The 22,253-nt window shown below is 42.9% G+C and overlaps 1 protein-coding gene across 6 annotated transcripts in view; it reads right to left on the bottom strand.

The window, feature by feature from the left end:
• Window positions 1-363: 363 nt before the first annotated feature.
• Window positions 364-22,253, bottom strand: part of LOC115015497 (chromodomain-helicase-DNA-binding protein 4-like) — a 27,544-nt gene continuing 5,654 nt past the window's right edge. For 4 of the 6 annotated variants that reach the window (XM_029442859.1, XM_029442862.1, XM_029442861.1 and 1 more), the window contains exons 5-41: window positions 19,499-19,617; window positions 18,979-19,244; window positions 18,668-18,798; window positions 18,414-18,552; window positions 17,213-17,379; window positions 16,462-16,692; window positions 16,082-16,285; window positions 15,688-15,896; window positions 15,240-15,371; window positions 15,040-15,139; window positions 14,506-14,697; window positions 13,434-13,634; window positions 13,179-13,316; window positions 12,615-12,736; window positions 12,260-12,433; window positions 11,997-12,138; window positions 11,627-11,758; window positions 11,152-11,269; window positions 10,605-10,729; window positions 10,224-10,316; window positions 9,811-9,958; window positions 9,552-9,727; window positions 8,657-8,846; window positions 7,518-7,607; window positions 7,015-7,106; window positions 6,759-6,892; window positions 6,219-6,363; window positions 5,568-5,721; window positions 5,346-5,458; window positions 4,997-5,255; window positions 4,365-4,418; window positions 3,984-4,199; window positions 3,778-3,886; window positions 3,527-3,659; window positions 2,462-2,657; window positions 1,715-1,902; window positions 364-682 (exon numbers count right to left, since the gene is read on the bottom strand). In XM_029442859.1, coding sequence (XP_029298719.1) covers window positions 668-682; window positions 1,715-1,902; window positions 2,462-2,657; window positions 3,527-3,659; window positions 3,778-3,886; window positions 3,984-4,199; window positions 4,365-4,418; window positions 4,997-5,255; window positions 5,346-5,458; window positions 5,568-5,721; window positions 6,219-6,363; window positions 6,759-6,892; window positions 7,015-7,106; window positions 7,518-7,607; window positions 8,657-8,846; window positions 9,552-9,727; window positions 9,811-9,958; window positions 10,224-10,316; window positions 10,605-10,729; window positions 11,152-11,269; window positions 11,627-11,758; window positions 11,997-12,138; window positions 12,260-12,433; window positions 12,615-12,736; window positions 13,179-13,316; window positions 13,434-13,634; window positions 14,506-14,697; window positions 15,040-15,139; window positions 15,240-15,371; window positions 15,688-15,896; window positions 16,082-16,285; window positions 16,462-16,692; window positions 17,213-17,379; window positions 18,414-18,552; window positions 18,668-18,798; window positions 18,979-19,244; window positions 19,499-19,617 — 5,547 coding nt within the window. In that variant the 3' untranslated portion in view covers window positions 364-667. The remainder of the gene's footprint in view (window positions 683-1,714; window positions 1,903-2,461; window positions 2,658-3,526; window positions 3,660-3,777; window positions 3,887-3,983; window positions 4,200-4,364; window positions 4,419-4,996; window positions 5,256-5,345; window positions 5,459-5,567; window positions 5,722-6,218; window positions 6,364-6,758; window positions 6,893-7,014; window positions 7,107-7,517; window positions 7,608-8,656; window positions 8,847-9,551; window positions 9,728-9,810; window positions 9,959-10,223; window positions 10,317-10,604; window positions 10,730-11,151; window positions 11,270-11,626; window positions 11,759-11,996; window positions 12,139-12,259; window positions 12,434-12,614; window positions 12,737-13,178; window positions 13,317-13,433; window positions 13,635-14,505; window positions 14,698-15,039; window positions 15,140-15,239; window positions 15,372-15,687; window positions 15,897-16,081; window positions 16,286-16,461; window positions 16,693-17,212; window positions 17,380-18,413; window positions 18,553-18,667; window positions 18,799-18,978; window positions 19,245-19,498; window positions 19,618-22,253) is intronic. The other 2 variants (XM_029442864.1, XM_029442865.1) reach the window with 2 other exon arrangements.

Below are 22,253 nucleotides of genomic sequence, written 5' to 3'. Positions count from 1 at the left end.
GTCTGGGACTAGGCTTTAACCTTGACTGTGAAACCGCCCCGAAGAGTTCAAGGATATTTTGAGAGGCATTTAACCAAAAACTCTTTTCAGTGTTGCAAATACATTAAAAACCTTTGGCCGCATATTTCTTAATTTAAGGATGATTGTTTGATTAAAATAAAAGAATAAAAAATGTAAACACCTTAAATTCAAATTATACGAGTTCTGACTTCACCAAACTATTGTTGCAAATTTGGGTTATAACTTTCCCTTTTCCCTTAAAATGACCCCAATACACAAATTAAATTGCATCAGCCGGTAATTTTGAATCTGACAGCAGAAGGCCATCGTATCCCTCTTCCCCCCAACTGACCACAAACAAAATCTTTATTACATTTTTTTTTATTTAGGTCCCAAAAAACCATCATAATAACATTATATCAATAATATTAATACAGAAATTGAAAAAAGGAGGAAAAAAATAAAATAGCTTTTCTGTCCACTGCCTCAAAGTCAGGGAAGGGATTCGATCCTCCAGAAAAACTCTGTTTAAAGTCTGTTTAGGGGGGAAAGTGAACTGGGCGTGGCTTCAAGCTTGAGCGCGCTGTCCATCATTCTGCTGTGCACCAATCAGGAATGTCAAGGTGAGGCAGGGGGTTGGTTTCGAGGTAAAGCGCAGAGTTTCAGTTTACTGCTGCGACATCTGGAGATGGAAAACAGAAGAATGTTTCTTTTAATGATCGGATCTTAAAGGAATAGTTACACAATTTGAGAAACACGATTATTGATTTTCTGGCAGAGTTAGATGAGAATATCGAAACCAGTCTCGTATCGGTCCAGTAAATATAAAGCGACAGGCAGCAGCACAAAGTCTGGAAAAAGTCAAAACTACCATCAGCAGCTCACTAATTAACACGTTAAATCTCATTTGATAAATGATATAAAAAGTATTTTAAATATTTGTAAAGAGCCAGACCAGCCATTTCACATTCTTCTAAAGATTAGGATTATCGCAGTGAAGCTATTCATCTCCCATCGTACAATATTCTTATCCAACATTGAGCAGGAAAGCAAATAAGCCTTTTTTCACACAATATTGAAAAGCGTTGCATTATAGAGTTGAGAAAATGCCAAATACTGTATTTTAGCTCTTTTGTAATGTGTTAATGTTATTATTTTAAATAGGACAAAAGTTAAAAACAAATCATTTTCAACAACAAAACATAATTTCATACTTCAGAGTAAACATAAGAAGAAATATGATTTCCACAGGTAAATCTTGACGTGTCTGGAAGAAAACCTCATGTTGGTTTCCACTATTGCAACTCAACGAATACACTTTCATTGCTAACATCCTGCCTGGAAGTCAGACAGCGCCACAAGGACACAACTCCAATCCGGCTAACTCCGAGCTTTATGAGCCGAAGATAAAGAATACACTGTAGCCTTTAAGTTGTTAACATCTGTATGACAATATGAACGGTCCACCTTAGTTTGAGCAGTTCACCACTGAAGGTTTCCACAGAACCTTTTTTACACAGCGTTTTCCATGACGGTCAGTAAGGGCAGTTGGTTCAGTCAGGATCGATGCAGACTCGCTGTCCGAGGCTTTTATAACCCACTTCCACTCCCCGCTATTTGGTTTGGAACAGCACTTACTACGGCGGACCCTCCACACAGCGGAGTGGAAGTGGGGAGGCAGAGAGAACGGAGCCTAATAGTTTCATCTCTGTACCTGTTGTGTCTGTGACTGTGTCTGTGACTGTGTCTGTGTCTCGGGTGCTCGACTCGCCAGCCGGCTCAGGATGTTCCTCTCGGACATCTGGAGTCGCACGGCAACCGGCGGTATCCGGGCGATGGTTGCCGGGAGGCGGGTGACATCCGCCTTCATGTCGCTCAGCAGCTCCTCCAACTGCTTCAGCACTAAGAGAGAGAGAGAGAGAGAGAGAGAGAGAGCGATAAGGATCCATACACCCACTGTCCACTTTGTCATCAGAAGATATTTCTGATCGTTAAATTTAAAGTTAAAGTTTCTTTACGCCACCTTTTTCCTTCCTTCTCATATTTTCTCCACATTTGAATGTTCTGGTCTCATTTATCAACGGATGTTCTTACTGTTAACCTTTTTCTAAACTATTTTACAAATGACTCAACAGAACATAAAAACTAGATATGAGATAAAATAGTCTTTGAATAATGTTTGCAGCAGCACAAGTAAACAAAAGTAAGAAGTAGTAATAGTAGATTACCCGTTTGTTGTTATTCTAACATTAAAATGCTCAAACTAAACAAAAAAGCATCTCAAAGCTTTTAAAAACATGGACACTAAATTATAAGTAGGAAACTGAGAAGATGTGATTTATTTGCCAAATTATAACCAAAAACTTAAATCATACCGGCTAACAAAGTGGAAAATATTTGTTGTTGCAGTTACATTTGATATGTGTAAAAGCCCTTTTAGACTTCCCACTTCCTGTCTCACCTTTGTGCAGGACGGCGTTGGCCGGTTTGTTCCCGGACATAGACTCCTTGCTGAGGTGCTGATGGGACTCAGCCAAACACTCCACCTCGCTGAAGCGGGTGTTGAGGGCCATGGAGGGGTGGGAGGGGTCCTCCGACATGTTGAGGTAGGCGGCACGACGCAGCTGCTCCTCGATCACCAGCGCCTGCTCCAACAGCTGGAGGAGGGGAGAGGAGAGGAGAGGGAGAGGAGAGGAGAGGAGAAGTAGAGGAGAGGAGAGGAGAGGAGGGTGAGTCGAGGTGATGATAAGAGGAGAGGAGAGTCTTTCTGACCTTCTTTTTTTTTGTTTTTTTTTTTCTTTTTCGTTTTTTCTTGGGAGGGGAGAGGTCTCTTTCTTTGAGATGGAGAGGAGAGTGGGAGGGTCTTTGGGGGCTGGCTTTTAAGTTATTTTATTGTACTTTTAAAGTGCATAGAGTGTCATTTTCACAGGAGTAGAATAATAATATATCAATTCTAAACAATGCTGTTTTCCTGCTTTCTTTGTACAAAAACTGATAATAATCATAATAATAATAATAGTTCCATTTACTGCTTCATTTTGTGCTGCGGCATTATTGACACCAACCGTCAGAGAATCACGACGGACTGATGTTTGCAGGAAGCTACAGCACTAATAACACAATTTATATTTACAATACAAGTCACTGTTTTTACCACAATAACAAGAATCTTTTCAAACCAGTTTCAATGGATTTTCACTTCATTCGATGTTCTTGCAGCAGGAAACAATGTTTTAATTTAATGTTTCCCGCTGCAACAAAAGCGATTAATGCTTTTACAGTAAAAAGAGGTTCACTTGCAGAGAGCTCAGATAAAATCTGCAACTGAGCTGCTGCACCAGAGTCCCTGTAAGAACGTGTGCTGTATTAAGATAGTAAATATATAAATAAAAGATTAACTACTGAAATAATAAGCCTTAAAAATACCTGCAACGAAAGCCGGAGGGAGAAGAACGTGGAACCAACTGATACAAGTCATTTCAGATCAACAATGTTTCCCTCTCCATATGTAAAAACTTGAACCTACCTTGAACCTCCTGGCGAGGAACTTGTTCTTGATTTCCAGAAAGTTTCCTCGGTTCATCTCTCCCTTGAAAGGCTCATTGAGGATGGCAAACTTTACGTCGTTCTGGATGTCCTGCCAACGAGCGTAACCATGTCTGGGAGGAGCCGCGGTGAAGGGAACAACTGCACGTGTTCATCGCAAAACAATTCCCCATTACGTCCCCCCCCTTCCCAGCGACATTTAAGAGCCAATCACAGGTAGGAAAAGGATACTGTATGATGCCAGCCAGCAGCCAGTAGTCATGACGACGATGCCAGATCTCATTGGTTTTCTTGGTAACGGTGGCAGCGCGCTCCTCATTCTGCCACAAAGAGTGAAGCTCTGCGAGAAGAAAGAAGTCCATTAGAAAAGGAAACAACTTTTTGTGTTTCTCTCCCTCTCTCTGCCTGTGTGTGTGTGTGTGTGTGTGTGTGTGTACCTGTGAATCCTCCGTCAGCAATGTTGAACATGAATCTGGTCTTGGCCGCCTTCTTCTTCTCTTCGCTGGCGACCCCAGCTGCAGTGGCAACAGTAGTGGCAGCAACAGTGGCGGCAACAGTGGCGGCCCCTGAGGCTCCGCCCTCCTTGCTGCTGTCTCCGTTCTGCAGTTTGGTCGCCTCCTCCGGCTTCTGAGGCTCCTTCTCCTTCAGATCTGCTGCAGGAGTGTGAAAGGAGACACAAATAAGAAAGGGAAGGGGATAAAGCTGATCGCTGAGGCCTCCTGAGAATTATATTCCATGAGGACCATGATCAACTGTACATATTAAAGTCATTTTATTAATAGTCCTGGGTGAAATATTTAAAAAAGGAGGCTTGGCACCTTTCTTTTCATCTGCAGGAGTGGTGTCCATCTTTTCTTCTTTCTTTTCTTCTGCTACAAAAACATAAAAAAGGAGAACATAAAGACAGCCCTGACTTTAAAAGATCATAACAGCAACTTTTGCAGTTTACAGTCGGAGCCACAAGGCCACTGCAATCGAGTTTCTATCAGAGACCAGATCTAAACTACAGGATCAGATTCTAGACACCAAATCCAATCACAGCTGTGCCTCAATCAGAAGATGTGAATCCTTAATACATACAAAATATGCACCGCATGTGAGAAAGCGAGGTAAATTACATAATGAGATGTTTTCTCATGTCGTTATGGAACAATTTTAAGAAGGACTTAAAACAGACAATTCAAACAATGTATGAAATTAATCTTAAACATTTGTTTGATAGGTTGAAGTCAAACTCACATTTTCAATCATTGCTACACCTTTTTTGACTAAAGTTCATGAACACTAGCCATTGTTCCACAGTACATCTGGGTTTCTGTGTATATCTGAGTTTTTATTTATTCTCTTATGGCAGAATAAACGTGCTGCACACCTTGAGAAAGTTGATAAACTTGGTTCATGCGAGAAAAAATAAGTTTAAAAACAAAATCTGGAAACAGAAGAGTTTTACCTTTGACCTCGGAGTCCTCAGGTTTGACCTCTGACCCCTCCGTCTTGGCCTCTGGAGTAGACTTGGTTTCCTCTCCTCCCTCTGGACTCTTCTTCTCGCTCTCTCCCTCCTTTTCCTTCTCCTTCTCGTCCTCCTTCGCTTTAATGCTCTCCGTTTCTCCGTTGCTCTGTTTGTCCGTCTCCATCGGCTCCTCCCCGTTCTTCTTGGTCTCCTGCTCAGCTGCCGGGCTTTTCTCGTCGTCGTCTGGGATGGCGATCACCTGGGAGGAAACGCGGAGGGATTTTACGACACACCTTGGAAAAATAACTAAGTTCAGAAGTTACGTCACTCAAACGCATCGAGTCTTTACCTCGTTGCTGATCTTTGCAGGCTCTTTGCCGTTCTTCTCCGTCTCGCCCTCTTTCTTAACCTCTTTCTCTGCGTCCTTCACTGTCTCCTCGGTCTTTGAGGTGGAGTCGTCAACTACAAAGACAAACACATTGATTCATTATGTTGTTTTAATTTAACCTCCCCAAGGAAATGTAGTGGAGTTGAGTGTGTGTTTGTCGTTTCCCATGGAAGTGTGTGTTACCTGGAGCAGGTGTGTTGGGCTGCGTGTCGGCGGGGGTGCCTGTGGAAGGGGTTTTCCCGGGGGAGTCGGGCAGAGCCGCGGCCTTCTTGCTTTCTTCCAGCTCGGCCATCCAGGGCATCGACCACTGACCGTTCACATGCTCGAACTCCTGAACCTGGACAATATGAAGAGGACACATGAGGACGACTCCTCACATCAACAACACTAGGACTGCAAATTATTATGTTTTTTCCATCATTACTTCATTTGTCTAATACTTTTTGATGAATCAATTAATAATAAACTTATTAATAATGAATAATTTACATAAAATGTCAGAAAACAGTAAAAGATTCCAAACTAAAAGTGTAGCTTTTTCTTTCATTAGGTTTGTAAAGTTCTTCCTCTTGTATCAACACCGCAGATCAATTCCCCTTCTGGGTGATAAAGTGCAAATGCACGACTCAAAGATATTTAACGTGAATAAAAGTTACATAAATAAAAACTAATTTTACCCGTTATATTAACACAAATGTTTAGAAAGTTGCAACATTTCTTTTGATCTTTGATTTTAAACTTGAAAAATCTTCTTCATAAGCAAATGAACAAAGACGACCCTCATTCTAAAAGCTAAAGTAAAACAAAGTAAAAAGGCAGAGCTGCGTTTGTTACCTTCTTGCGAATGAGTGACATAACACCGATGCGGGTGAGGACGTGTTGCCGTGACAACCCTTCTCTGGGGACGCCGTCTGCGAAGGTCTCGGCGCCGTCGGCTCCGGGCTCACAGAGGTGACGCATAAACAGAGAGACGTACGCCCTGAGAGGAAGACGGAGAAGAGAGGACAACATATAAAAAGGTTTGTTTCATGTGATATCAGCGGAACAGATATCTGCAGGACACAACCATGATTAAAAACAATAATCTTATCTCTGCATATTCATTTAAGTTTAAGAAAAAAATATTTAAAACAGCTAATAATGATGTAAAAATAAGAATAAAAACAAGAAAAATAAAGAAACAAGAAAAGCTTTGATGGAATGCATTGAAAATGAGCCAGATTCTCTCCAAATATGCACAAACTCACAGGTTTTAAATCATCTTCAAGTCTTAAATTGTTATTTTAAGGTCTTTGAAGTCCCACTGGCACTTCACTACTTATTTTCAGAGTTAGACGCTTCATATTTGGTTGGAGACATTGTGGCGTTTCTTACTTGAACTCTTTCTCAGATTTCCCTCGCAGGTCTCGGACCAGCCACTGTGTGGTGAAGGCATCTTGGGGAGGCATCCCATAACGCATCACTGCATTCAGGAAGGCCTTCCTCTGCCGAGAGTTGAAACCCAACACCTGGGAGACAGCAGGAAGGGTCAGCTTTATATAGACACAAAATGCTGCAATACTTTAGAACTGAAGGAATCCAATGCAGTCGTTGTGAAAGAGGGATAAGAGGCGGTCCCGGAGCTGCTCACCTCGATGTTGCCTCCCACCCTGGCCAGCAGGGGGGGCAGCGGTTTGTCTTTGTCGTTCCTCAGGCCTTTCCTGTTGGGCCTGCGAGAGTTGGCTGCAGAGAGGAAACAGATGTGTGATTATACAGACGGTCTGCAATTATACACATAGATTGTTTATATAAACATGTAAATACATCTGTTTATTGTGTTGGCTGTTTATTAGGAGCATCAAAGGACAATTTTCAAAGTGAGGGACAATTCAGTTTCCCACACACACACACACACACACACACACGTTTAACTGTCAGTTATACATTCTGCAATGGGATTCATATAGAGATCACACTTTTACTAAGCAAACAAACTCATTTATGAATCATGTGGAGGTTGGAGCTACGGCATGAAAGCAGAGGATGGCAATTTATGTTTTATAAAACAAATAACAGATTTACAGAGCACGTCTTAACATTAATATTGTTCAATGTTCTTTACCTCTACAGACGAACACAAATAACCGTTCTTACCTTCTGATCGCTCATCAAAGTCCTCGTCTCCCTCCTCAGATGCCACGGAGTAATCTGATTGGCCGTCAGACTGGTCATCCTGCCAATCAGCTGTGAGACAAAAAAAAGAGTCCAATAAGCCTTCCGACAACTGAACTATTTTCATGAAGCTTTTTATGGGGTCAGTGTGTGTCGGAACCCCCCACCCCCCAAACTAGTTTTGAACGAGGATCACTAAACCCTTACATTAGCAGGGCAGCACGTTTCATGAATGACGTCATTAATCTGTCAGTAAAATAAACATACTCGCCACACTGAATGTGGCGACTAACCGAGGACGAGATAAAACTTGTGCTGTGGTTATGAAGTGGTTTTTATAACCCTGACTTTCCTGTTTCTGCACATGAACACAAAAGTCTCTGCTGCTGTGTCATAAATTGTCCTCTTCCTCAGTGTGTGTGGGCGGCTGCGGCATTTTGCTGCTAAACGGACGAAGATCATGGCAGTTCTATGTCAGTCTTACAATTCAAGTGGTGACACCCACCCGACACCAAAACTGGAATCTGGGACAAACAGTTGAACCTTCCTCAGTTCTTTGCTCACACTAGTGGTGTATCGTGTTCTTGTTGTGCTCAAAGCACCAACAATGTAAAAACGTCAACAGATTTCCATGATATGAATATAAGTGAAATAAAAATCTGCACCACACACACACAACTATGACAAAGATGAGATTAGCCGGCACTAACACTAGCAGGAAGAGCTGCCGCGAGTACAAAATGTGTCGGTAGCAGATTATTGAAAATGTTCAGGTACAAAGAGTCGCCTTGGTTTGATAATTACCGATTCAAGCTTCTAAATAGAAGTTTATTTAGGCAGTTGCTATGAAGCGGTTAACTTTAACAAGTTTCCATAGATAAGCATGTTTATTTTTCTCAAAGTAAGACACTATTAGAGATTTGAGAATTGTACTGAAACTTGAGAATCGAATCAGCCCCAGAATTAAGAGATGTTTATACCCAGTCCACGTGCAACATGATGTGGTGAGAAAAAGCATTAAATCAACAACCAGCATGATTAGGGTTAGACATGTGTAAATCACTCAGAATAAGAACGTTTTTTGTGTATTCTTGTAGTAAAGAAAAAGCTCCAATGATTACCTCTGTTCTTACCTCGGTCTTCCTGTGAACCGTCGTTGTAGTTGACCTGCTTGCGGATACGTTTGCCTTTGCCCAGGTTGCGGGCCAGATCTTCCTGCTGCTGCTCGTAATGGTGACGCAGCAGCTTCTCCCAGTAGTCTGGATCCACGCTCTCCTCCTGCTTGATGACCTCCCGCTGCACCTCTTCCTCCTGAGCGAAAGGAGAGAAGATGGAGAAACATTGAATGGGTTGGGGGGGGGGGGGAAGGGTAAAGTAAAGTTTCCTATATTCCTACTAGGGATATGAATCTTACGGCATCTCAGAACATAGGTGCTAATTTCAGGAACGACACCAGTCTACTGTGCTCTGATAAAGACAGAGTGGAATACAAGCAGAGTAAAGTGTTTACAAGATTATAGAGTGTTTATATTTGTAAAAGTTATATCATCTGATTGCAATAATGTAAACAAACAACCTAAGACAAAGGTAACATTTGTTTACGCTAAACTCCAACAAAGCACCAATAACCACATTTCACTAAAGTGTTAATGTATTTGTAAATACAAAAGTACTTTCCGTCACTAGAGATTACAAGTCTTAGATTACCCGCCTTTGTATTTCTCACAAACCTGCTAATTACATTTTTTCATTGTACACAAAATAAAACGGCAAAACTTGTGTTTTGTGATCACACAATAATGCGCGACACAACTTTGACTTGGTGTGTCGGATTACTGTCCATCAGTAGCAATAACAAGGTTTTGTGTAAATCAATTTTGGACGGTGTGAATCAATTCAGATTAGAAGATTCGAATCTCCGTTCTAACGTGAATCGATTCCCCCTCCCATCTCTAATTCCTACATAAAGCAATGTCAGATTTATGCTCTGGGAATTGAGGATGCCTTGGCGCTCACCTCCTCCTCCTCGTCTTTGACCACATACTGAGCCACTTTGAAGGAGCTCAGGTACTCGTTCATGCTCTGCAGCTCCGTTTCGTCTGTGGCTTCCTGGTTCCTGTCCAGCAGACGGTCGATGGCCTTGTCGTCGTAGTGAATGACGCTGCTGTCCTCCTCCTTGTTCTTGTACTCACCTGAACACACAAACAATCAGTTAACCTTCCATCTCAATGTCTTTGTGAGCCAATCTGGATATCTGCATCGTTTCAACTCTCACCTAGACCGCCATCAAACTCGTCCTTGAAGAGCTGCTCTGTTCCGAACTTGAGGATGTCGTCCAATTCCTGTTTGGACATGGAACCCGTCTTGGATCCGAGACCGGGCCGGACCACCAGGTGAGTCAGCATCATCTTTTTCTTGGCAACCTGCACAGAGGAGGGAAGACGGAGGGAGAACACAAGAAAGAGCACTTTGTTAAAATATCAGGTTCAAATAAAAAGTAGTGTGAAATGTTCTTTCTCAGATAATATCAAAGATCTGTTTGACTTTTTAAGCTGTGAAAACTGGCTTTTACATGTAGCCGTTTCAAGCCAGATCAAAGCATCTGTCAAGCCACACTTGCTAGACAGTGGTTGACAGAAGACATTGTTTGCTTGTTGGGTTTCTGTGTGCTGCACCTGTCCTGTGTACCTGAGTAATCCTCTCCTCCACAGAGGCCTTGGTGACGAAGCGGTAGATCATCACCTTCTTGTTCTGACCGATACGATGAGCTCTGCTGAAGGCCTGGACACAGAGGAAGAGTACTTATGAACAGTCAAAATGAGAGCTTTACAACAACGGCTAAATTAAGGCCAGATTGAAATAAAACCAACGTCACTATTAAAGTAAACTTGAAAAAGAGTAAACACTGTCAGAATATATTATTCCAGACATCGGGACAGAAAAATGGAAAAGATGTTTGTTTTTTTTAGATCTCCCCAAAAGGTTCACATGCAACTTCTGCCCCAGACTTCACTTTAATATCAACAAAACCTAGTAGAGCTGGATGGAGTAGCAGTGGTCCTGCTGTACCTGGATGTCGTTGTGGGGGTTCCAGTCAGAATCATAGATGACGACGGTGTCGGCGGTGGCCAGGTTGATACCCAGACCTCCAGCCCTTGTTGACAGCAGGAAGGCAAACTGCTGAGCGCCAGGAGCTGAGGGGGAATAAAAGAATCAAGAAAGTTTACAGAAATTCTAAAAGCACATTTTAATTATCAGGTCGACCAGCATCCCTTGTGTTCTGCAAGGTCAAAACATTTCCCCCCAATGAAGTCCGGTAGCTTTGGCGAGAGCACAGAAAACGGCTTTAGTTTCCCCATCGGAAACAGACATGCCCCCATCCACAGCACTACATTGCTTTGCCTCCGTGGGGTAACTGCTGCTGTCATGTACTGTAGTCACAGGCGAGCTTTAAAAGTACTTTCCCCTTTGTTCAGTCTACTGTTAGATTAACTATGCGCCTCTTATTTTCAAAACATCCAAACGATCCCGTTAACGTTTTAAAGAGTCAAATGAAGGAAAGCTTAAGGATTCATCACGAGAGAAAACTAAAAGTGAAGTGTGTGCTCTGTCTCACCGTTGAAGCGATCAATAGCTTCCTGCCTCATCCCTCCAGTGATCCCTCCGTCAATCCTCTCGTACTTGTAGCCCTCGTTCTCCAGGAAGTCCTCGAGCAAGTCCAACATCTTGGTCATCTGCAGCAAAACACAGAGAAGATGGTTTGTGAGAGTTCTGGCTTTTAAAGCTCACTTTTCAGTTCAAATCATCTTGTTGCACTTCCAACTGGGAAGACAAAAAGCCACTTGCAGGTTGCAGCCACGAGACTGTAACAGAACAAAGTGTTTCTACTCATTTAACAACCTTATTATCAGTCAGCGTTTACAGGGTCAACGTCGACAGAAAATCTGACCGTGACCCATCACTTCAAAAGAGAAAAAGCAGGATACGTCAAAATAGAAAATGATAATTAAATTGGTTAAAAGAGTAAAAGACCTGTTGGGGTTTTATAAATCATTGCTGAGAAGAAAAACAAGAAAGGTCTGGTCTCTTACCTGAGAGAAAATAAGCACTCTGTGTCCTCCGTTCTTCAGTTTCCTCATCATCTTCTGCAGCAACGTCAGTTTCCCAGCAGCCTTTGTGAGAGCGTTGCCATCGTACATCCCGTTGGGAATCTTTGGAGCTTCCTGTTTGGAGTGACCCATCAAACATTTAGGTTTCGTAAACTCTGAAATGACTGCGTGAATGTTAGGCTTTAAAAAAGGAATGCAAACAACAATCCTCAATTTAATCTCTAAAGGAAAAATAGAACAAATCTGACATATCGAGTCTCGATTTCACTTATAATTTAAAACATCCGTTCAATTAATCTAAACGTTTTAAACATTTCATTCTTCTCTAATAGAAACAATATCGGGGTCATACAATAGCGGCCGCGGGGAAGAGGTAGGGGTGGTTGCAGCATTTCTTGAGGTCCATGACGACGTTGAGCAGAGAAACCTGGTTTCCTCCTCCTTTGGTGTTCAGAGCCTCAAAGTTTTTCGTCAGGATAAATTTATAGTACTTCCTGCAAACAGACGATACACACATTTACCCTTTTATTTTGAAGACGTATTTCTCCATTAGTCTATAAGTCTTTACCTTTTTGAAGGAACAACATTAACTGAAAAATCAAAAGCACGACTCACTTCTGCATGGGGCTGAGCTCCACTCTGACGATGAGCTCGGTCTTGGAGGGCATGTGTTTGAAGACGTCGGCCTTCAGCCTCCTGAGCATGTGTGGACCCAGCATGTCGTGCAGCTTCTTGATCTGGTCTTCCTTTGCAATGTCGGCAAACTCCTCCAGGAAGAACTCCAGTTTACTGCGAACAGACCGGGGACATTTTCCTGCTCAGTACGGTTACACTGCTGAATTTAATTTAAACATTAAACCCTAAAAGTTGCTTTCAGTCGGTGTTTGTTGAGTGGGAGAAGAGCTCGCATACACATCTGAGGGGTCTCGAGAAGCTAAACTATTGTAATACAGCAGAGTCCTGTGCCCACCTGAACCTCTCAGGTGTGAGGAAGTTGAGCAGGTGGAAAAGCTCCTCCAGGTTGTTCTGCAGAGGAGTTCCAGTCAGCAGCAGTTTGTGCTGCAGAGGGTAGTTGTTCAACACCCGGAAAAACTACAGCAGGGAAAAAAAAGCAGCTTCAGTTAAACGTCAGTGGCAGCCGCCTGCACGCTTTCATGTTTGTAACTTTTTATTCCAGCGGTATGAACAGAAATAATTCTAAAAAACATTTAGACAGCAGAACGTCTGGATCAACCATATTTCCAAGCAAGAAGTACGTTTACTACTTGAATAAGTAATGAATGAATGAATAGTCTCTTTGCATGTTTGTCGTTCTGCAGAAAAATTTACATAAATGTAAATTTGCAAAAAGCTACAAATATATATATAAAAAGCATTAAAGATTACGCTGTACCCACATACAGTTATAAACACCCACACAATGCATCTATGGGCAATAACTCACAGCGTACAAACTCTCTATTCTCTCTTAAAGGACTGCTCAATATAAAATGCATCATAAACCTAAATTAACGGATCCTGTGTGTGTCCGTACCTTGGACTGGTTGTTTTTCAGCCTGTGGGCCTCGTCCACCACCAGACAGGCCCAGTCTATGGAGCCCAGGATCGCCATGTCGATGGTGATCAGCTCGTAGGAGGTCAGCAGGACGTGGAACTTGATCGACGAGTCTTTCTGTTGGAGGAAATCAACACAAAAAGATGTTAAAACTTATTTATTTCTATTAAATGCATCGTCTTAGGAGTTTTTTTTTCTTCCTGTGAGTCTTCATTCCCTTCAGTCTTCTCTCACCTTCATCCTGGAGGCCTTCTTCCCTCCTCGGGTGGCGTTGTCCTCAAAGGAGAATTCGTTCTCTCTGATGACGGCTCTGCTGTCTTTGTCTCCGACGTAGGTCACCACGTAAATGTCGGGGGCCCACAACTCAAACTCTCTCTCCCAGTTGATGATGGTAGAGAGTGGGGCGCTAACCAGGAACGGCCCCTTGGAGTGGCCCTGGAGGTGGAGAGAGGAAGTCAGTTCAACTCCATCATATCAGAAATGTAGCGACTTAAAAGCGTCTATAAAATGTCAAAATAGCAAAAAGCGATCATCATTAACCAAGAGACCAAGATGGCGTTTTCAAATAGGTTTGTCCATAGCCCTAAGATATTCAATTTACTATCACAAAAGACTAAGAAACCAGCAAATACTCAAATTTGAGAAGTTGGATCCAGTACATTTACATTAGTGATAAAACGATCATCAAAACAGTTCCAGATTCATATTCTGTCTAATTGTTGCACATAAGAGACTGAAAACTGTCAACAAACATCCTGATACTGTATTATGAATTTGTAACATCTCTCCTAGTTCTGAACAAAACTGTGGGAAAACGTCATAAAAATATCCGTTTAAAAATAAATGATCAAATTTAAATGTACAAACGCTGAAAGATCTCCTGCTGCTCTGGCAGGAAGTGAATTCTGGCCTCCGTCCTTTAGGTGGCAGCAGCCGCACACATGATCAGTGTCGGTGAATGTTTACTGTTTGAGATCGAACTTAATGTCGTCAGATTTCACCTGACTTATACAAAATGGCTGGATGGCTCCTGGCCAATAGGAGGACAGCTACCTAACGCTACCTAACGACAGCTACACACAGGGAGTCTCGGACATTACTGAGGAGCCATGAATGCAGTCAAACAAAGTCTAATTCCTTATTTAATATGAAACAAATGGAATTAAGATCATGAAGTGGACAAACTTTAAAGTCAAAACTCACTTTAACTTTATGTGCTGACCAATAAACCATTTCAGTGCGTGTGGCCCCGAGGTACCGTAACGCACATCTCTACCACATAACCCAGTATCTCACAGCCACGCACCTCTTTATAGAGCGAGGAGAGGAAGACTGCGGTCTGCACCGTCTTTCCCAAACCCATCTCGTCGGCCAGGATGGTGTCGGTGCCCTGAGCCCAGGAGAACCGCAGCCAGTTGAGTCCCTCCAGCTGGTAAGGGTGGAGCGCCCCCCCTGTGACGTCCAGGTATTCAGGCTGACGCTCAAACTTTATAGTCGGCTGGGAACAGAAAGAGACGTGACAGCTTCGTACGCAGAGTTACGTGAAGACAACTCATTTAAAAGTGACTTGGAATTAGGGCTCTCATATCGTGACAGCCCTATTTCAATGGTTGCAATGATAATGTAACTCATTAAGTAAATTAACACTGAACAAGTGTTGCGGAATAATTTGCATTTAAAAGAAACAGCAACAGCAAAGTCCTCAGTTTGGGTTTTAAAGAGTTTACGAACATGTTCCAAACAGAAAACCTACAGTTCTGCGCTCAGTGCAGAGTTGTCGAACGTTTTGGAAAATGTTTGCTCCTGTGTGAGTGTGAAGAAGGAAGTTAAAATGACATACATCTATCACGGGGTTGTCCGGAGGTCGTTCGGGCCGCTTCACTCTTCCTTTCACCTTGATCTTCTTACCAGGTTTCCCCTCGTCTCCCATCATCAGCTCTCTGAAATAAACACGGACAGTTGGTAAACGTGCTGGTTTGCGAGTGGATATCTCTTTCACTCCGCAGTTTAAAAAGGCGTTGTCCTGCGTCTGCATCTTACCTGTGGTTCCAGAACTGCACCTTGTAGGTGTCAAACTCCGGTACGTCCATGTCGTCGGCCTCCCAGGTCGCCTGGTCGTACGCCAGCTCTCTCCACTTGATCAGGTAGTGGACGTTATTCTTCCTGTCCACACTAAGACGAACACAAAGCAAAAGACAAGAAAAATTAATTCAGGTAATTCATGACACCAATATCTAAAACATTACACATCTTAGTAGAATGTGTAGTATTGTAAGCTACAGATGTAAGTCAGCACTATATTATATCTTATGCTCCCTTTAATAAATGTACCATTCCTGGTATATAGTCATTCATAAAGCAATGGCTTGTTTTATTTTGTCACTTTTTTATAAGGGCTTCATATGAATGCAGCCAACGTACTGTAATCATTTTTTTTAATACTTTTCTTCTAACGAGTAAAATCGTAGCAGCAAAGCTCATCTGTTACCTGTGGTTGATGATGCGGTGGATCATCAGCCACTCCATCTTGATTCCAAAGCGGAGGTACTTCTCCTCCAGCTCTGCATACATAGGGTTCTTGCTCTTCCTCTTAATAATCTTGTCCTCCTGTCCTTCGGCAAAGTCGATGGGCGGCGGATCATCCATGTCGTTTTTCCTCTGGTAGTTTCTGAACATCACCTGACAATAGAGCTCAAGCTAGAGGGGAGAAAAGGGAAGAAGGTCAGGGAAGAAATGCACGCATACGAGTGAGTGAGTGAGTGAGTGAGTGAGTGAGTGAGTGAGTGAGTGAGTGAGTGAGTGAGTGAGTGAGTGAGTGAGTGAGTGAGTGAGTGAGTGAGTGAGTGAGTGAGTGAGTGAGTGAGTGAGTGAGTGTCACACACCTGGAGCTCTGTGACCCAGGAGCAGTGCCAGTACGACATGTTGGACCACTTGGCGAAGAACTCCCTGTCCGGCCGCCCTACCAGCGGCGAGGGATCGGGGGCATCAGCTGCTAGGTCTGGAGGGCGGGGGACTGGTGTGGGAGATGGAGTGTCGCCCCACCGCCATGTCAGGATCTTCTGGACTTTCCCCTTTATGGCTGGACACTGGAGGGGAAGAAAGAAAACCAATATTAACATTGTGCTTATCCCTTTTCTTTTCTTTCCGTCTCAGTTTAGTTCAATGACTGAAATTCTTTCCTGCAAGTCAGCTGTCTCTACTCAGACAGGTCAAACGCTACATCAATCACCCCGTTCGACCCGCTTGGCTGCAGGAGACTTACCGTGCAGCGGGGGCAGATCCATTCTCCATTGGGGATCTCTGGGAGTGGCGGGTTGAGGCAGTGGATGTGGTATGACGAGGGGCACGAGTCGCAGCAGAGGAGCTCTCCTCCGTCTTTACACACTCTGCAGAACTCCATGTGGTGGTCGTCCTCCTCTATCTCTGTCTCGACAATGTCCTCCTCGCCTTCTGAAACCTCCTCCCTGGCCTCCCACTGGATGCCCTCCTTCTCCTGGAATGAAAGGAAAAATGTAGGCGTTTTATATGTTGAAGAAAAGTATTGTTTAACTGCACAACAACCTTGATTTCAAGGCTTTTATCCGTGTTAAACGCCATTAATGCTAAGTGTCCACAGGATCAGTCGTTTCAATGCTTCTTATTGCATTCTTGCAGCGATTCACGTTAGCCTCTCCTCATTTGCATTAAGTTGAGGTCAAATGTACTTTATGCAAATCAGGGGTGTGCAGTGCACCTCGCCCACTGCCTCTGGAAACCCTTGAAAAACTTTTAAACTAATCTTTTTCAATCTACAATGAGGACGGCTTCAGCAACTGCATGGCTCTCACCTCAAATTGAGTTTGTTTTAGTTTCGTGCATACGCAACTCCAAAAAAGTGGATTATGCTTCAGCTGATGTTTGAGACGTTTATGTATTTGCCATGACTTGCCGTTGTTTGAAACTCGTCCTTTAAGGTTAGGATAAAGAGCGTCATTCATGCGGTTACAACCTATAAGTATAAGTATGTCGCTTACACAGTGCGGGCAGCTCCAGGTGCCCTCGGGGGCTTTCTCCATGTCGGGGTCCAGGCAGACCATATGGTACGCCCTGGGGCAGGTGTCACACAGGATGATCTCTCCACCCTGCTGGCAAACTTCACAGTAGTCCTGGTGATCTGTCTCATATCCGTCACCGTCTTCAGCTACAGGTTCAAACAGAGAAAAAGCTTTTTTACCAAAACACCCCCGAACACGTCACATTTAACCCGAGACACAGGATGTGATATGCGCTTGTGATCCGGGCTCAGCATCTATGACATTCTGCTGTGTATTGTTGATGTTGTTTGTGAAAGGAAAACCCACTCGCTGAGTAATATTTTCCCTTTCAACAACACATTTCCTCCATAATAACACCAACGGGCTGATATTAAAGGGTTTCACGGTGATTCTGTTTTGGTGGATAAAACTTATATTTAATGCTTGTTCCTCAATATTTAATTAAAACACTTTAATGCAGGATTATATTACTACTCGTATGGTTTTACATTTGAAAATCAGAAGAGTTGTATCAATGATGCATTTGCCAAAATACACACAAAGTGTTTTTCTTTCCAAAATGTCAGATTTCAAGGGCTAAATGTTCAGTGTGACCTTTCGACTCAAGTCCTCAGAGACTGAACAAAACACCACAACTGCCGTTAAAAGGATTTCCACACTGAAGCAGCTGCGTCTCGGTGAGGACTTGTTGACCTCTTTAGTTGCAGATCTGAATTCCTGTCTGAACGGCTACAGAAGATGCATCAGTAAGCAACAACCCAGTCCAAGATGCCGTCCTTCTAAATATACTCATTACTCAGCTGACTCAGTCAAAGTGACTAATGTGCGTGTGCGTGAGTGCGTGCATACACCTACTCCTGTTGTTGTGCATTCCAAAAACATTTAATGCTTTACCCTACACACAGTCATTACCGTTCACCACTATGTGTTTAACCCGCAATCTGTAGGCCCCATCTGCAGCCGTTTACACCTCAACAGGTTGAGCTCTGACTCATCAAGTAAAGCAGGAAACAACCAGAGTAACGGGTTCATCTCATACAAGTTACACAAAACCTGCTGGATATTCAATGTAACAGTAAGAGAGGGAAACAAGAGGAAGACTATGAAGAAAACAAAGAAGAATTTAAGAGCAGAGGCCACATTTTTAGGCCAGGCTGATACCCAGAGCATGCGTACGCACCTTTCTTTTTCTTGGGTTTGCTCTTGGATGGCTTCTTTTTGCTGCGGCTGCTGCGGCTGTTGGATCCCTCTGAGACGGAGACACTGTTCATGCTGCCGTCCTCGAAATCGCTGTCCACTTCAGGCTCATCCTCCTCGCTCTGTGCAACGAGAGAGACAAACCTCTTGTATAAAAACAGTTTGTTGTACGCATCTCAACTGTATGTAGGCGCAAAATTGTTTGCAAAAAGCCAGAGCTGGAGAGGCGGATCGTACCGATGAGCGTTTCCTCTTGCTGTTGAAGCCTCCCAGTTTGATTTTGAGAGGAGCCACTTTCTTGGTCTTGGCATTATTTTTCTTGTCTTGTGGTTTAGGTGTAGGTTTTGACTTCTTGCGGGCATTAGGACCTGTCAACACAAAGGTCAGTCACACACAGAGCTGAGGAGAATAACGTCCACAAACTGTTTAGATTGTGGGCAAGTTACTTCCTTAAAAACAAACATCCCGATAAGAATTCCCTCTGACTTGCTCTTCTAGCAGATACAGCTACTGTTTTATCATTTGACCCCTCCCCCTCCCCACTGTACCTTTGCCTTCCTTTGTCTTGGCCTTGCGTAGCGGCGGTGGAGGGGGCTGCTGAGGCTCTGCTGGGGGTGGCGGTGCTACAACAACAGGGGCGGCCTCTGCCACCATGGTGTCGACCGCAGCCGGCACGTTGGCGGTGGCCAAGGCTGCGTTGGCAGCAGCGGCTCCTCTCAGGGGGTTGTTGGTGCTGAACTCTCGCCACTTGGCGCCCAGAACCATCATCATCTTGGACACGGCGATCTTGGGGTTCTTGGCTGCGATGAGGGGCCTGGATGTGAGGGAAATACACATTTTAAATGAGGTCCGATTCATTCTCAGCATGAACCAAAGATGATTATTTGACTGTTGGTTTTGGATTTTAGCACCAGTTTACTCCCAGAACCAGAACAGCAACATGGGGGCTTTCTCTCCTGGAAAACTACACTGCAGGAGCTCTACACTCACATGTATTGAGCCGTGTGAAGAGTTCACTGGCACAATCAGACAGTGGTTTGGTTAAATATTCTGGATTTGAGTATCTACCTGACAAATTGGCTGAAGGCCTTGTAGTTTGTGAGAGAGCGGTAGTCTTCCTCAGTGAAGACATGGTCGATGTCCTCCATGCCCCAGTCATCAAGCAGCTGGGAGGACGACTTTGGCTCCTACAGGAAACACAAACAATAAGCTAAGTTAGTAAGATGGTAAGTGAAAATGCACAAGATAATGTAAAAACATTACTAAAAATTGCACAATGCGGCTAAAAGAATGAAAAAGAATCGACATTGTACTACACTGTAACCAATCACACCATCATATGCAGCAGCAGTCCTTAATGCTTATGGGTGCCAGTCATTGGAAGAAAAAGAAAAACAGCACATTAATGTAACATAATAGGTCAAATGTTAATGTAAATGTATACTTGGGTCAAGGGCCATCTGTCCAATATATTTGAACTTTTTGAAAAGTATTGCTGACAGAGTTACATAATATTACACAGACAGCAAAACAGCAATAAAACAGTCTTGCCCCATACATGGCAATCTGAAAACAGTGAACCACCTGGTTTCACACCACCACTTGAACTTAGTGAGTGAGGAGTTATCAATACTAATCTGATCATTGGAGCGTGGAGGAGGACGTGGTTTAGCAGACGAGCCCCAACATGGGCAAAGCTGTTGTAATTCAATATGTGCTAAAGACAATACACGCCTGGTGCCAGGTGTATTTCTGACTAGTATTATGAAAGAAAAATGTATTTAACTCCTGCTGGATGTTTAGAGCACTGACTGCGTGACCGACATGTGGGACCAGCTGCTGCTTTCCAGTGTGGACCTGGGACATAAGACTAAACTGCAGTTTCCATGTAGAGTTTTTGAAAAAGCGTTTCCGTGCACGGAAATGGCCTTGAGCATCACATCAGCCAAACCTTTCACTTCTTACAACACTTCTCCTTGCCCGTCAACAGCCATTATTTTACCTTTACAATATACACATTTATTATGACACATAATATAATGTAAACATAGTCTTTCCTTAACAACTCAAATTGATGGATTTGTTTTTTTAATGACTCTGTTGAACCCTACCGGACCACATTTGCATAGCTATGAAGTTTTAGTGGACGATGAAGAGGGTCTGAAATTCACAAACCGCAACCAAAAATAATATTTGATAATCCCGTTTGGATTCATCGGCCACACGGACCTTAGTTTTAAAGATAATGACATTACATAGCTCGGTGCTATAGTTACTAATTAAGTGCCAATTTTGATTGACAGTCTTCAATCTGATAACAATTTCAACAAGTGATTTAGGTCATTTAGCAAGTAAAACAATTCCAAAAGCGTTTGTCATTCTAGCTTTAAGATTTGCTGATTTATTTCTGTTGTTTATTGAGAGCATTTGGCAATTGTGCCGAAAATCTATAGACTAGATTATTATCTTATCTTTAAATAGATCAAAAACATACGGATATGTTCACAATAAAGATAACAATTAGTTACAGGCCTACAATGTCCTCTAAACCTTGTCCCTATTGTCCATCTTCCACTTTTGACTGAGTCACTCGTGTCAAAGCAAACGACGGCTGAAATTATCAAGTTTTATTATAGTTTAATCTTCCAATTATTTTCTCGATTAATCGTTTGGTTCATAAAATATCAGAACATAAGTGTTCAAGCGCAAGTTTGTGTCTAATATTAACTAACTAATAGTCTAAAAACACAAACATATTCAGTTTACTATCATCAGAAGCTCAAATCCTCCCAATTTACAGGCCGGAACAACAAATGTCCAGAAAAAAAGACTTAACGTCAAAAATAGACGCCCATATATTGTTTTGTTAAATCGAAACTAATTGTTTATTTTATACTTCCTGTAAATATTTCGGCCAATAAAAACAATTTCCTACAGGATGGAGCTTTATCCCCTAAAGTTGAAAGGCCCTGAGCAGGTGAGCTGTGCCACCTTCCTTCCACCAAAACCTGCTTCCCATCTGTGTCGTCTTGCAGAACTGGCTGCAGAATGGATCGAGGGCGGCTCCAACAATGAATCAAAATGTGTTTATCTAACCAAAAAGAAAAGGGTAAAGAGCGCAGCGCTGTGCTAGGTGGGGTTGCCATGGTAACGGCATATATGCCTTACAACACACACACACACACAATAAGTGTCATTAACTACAAGGCCCCCTATTGGCCGCCAGGCTCCGAGTCCACCAGACACAGCTCTTTGTTTAACCATCTCTCATATCACATCTCCGTTTGTCAAAGCGGGACCGACTCCATTACAGGTGCAGTCACCAGGCGCTCATCGTGGAGCACAGAAAGGACTGCTCCAAAAGTTACATTCCACAAAACAAAAAAACTGTGGTTGCTCGAAATTTCTAGTAAACCATAGATGCTTAAGATTTTTACCCGAAAAAAAGGGTACACGTAGCAGATTAAAAACATTGTTATGTCCATATTTGGGTGTGGCAGTCACTCGGCATGTTTTAGCCCATTAACTCGCATATACTTTATCACAGCTATTATTTTGAAAATGTTTCTGCTACGTTCTTGAAATTTTTATGTCCACTTTTTATCAGACCAAGAAGAACATTGGTGTCCGGTAATTTCTGTATGTTGTGAAAGTCTATCGGCGCGCCCGAACACAGTTCTTTTTATTTATTATTTATTATTGATACGAGGTAATGAAGTGCATGTGAGTTTAAGAGTCTGCAGGTGGATTTTCAGACATGAACAGGAACAAATGGCTGCATGGAGCAATAGGACAAACACACCAACAATCTAAAACTGCCTGT

This window comes from Cottoperca gobio, chromosome 11 (genome assembly GCF_900634415.1).
Source record: "Cottoperca gobio chromosome 11, fCotGob3.1, whole genome shotgun sequence".
NCBI lineage: Eukaryota > Metazoa > Chordata > Actinopteri > Perciformes > Bovichtidae > Cottoperca > Cottoperca gobio.
Note: the sequence above shows the minus strand (reverse complement) of the source record. Positions and strands in the feature narration are given on the sequence as shown.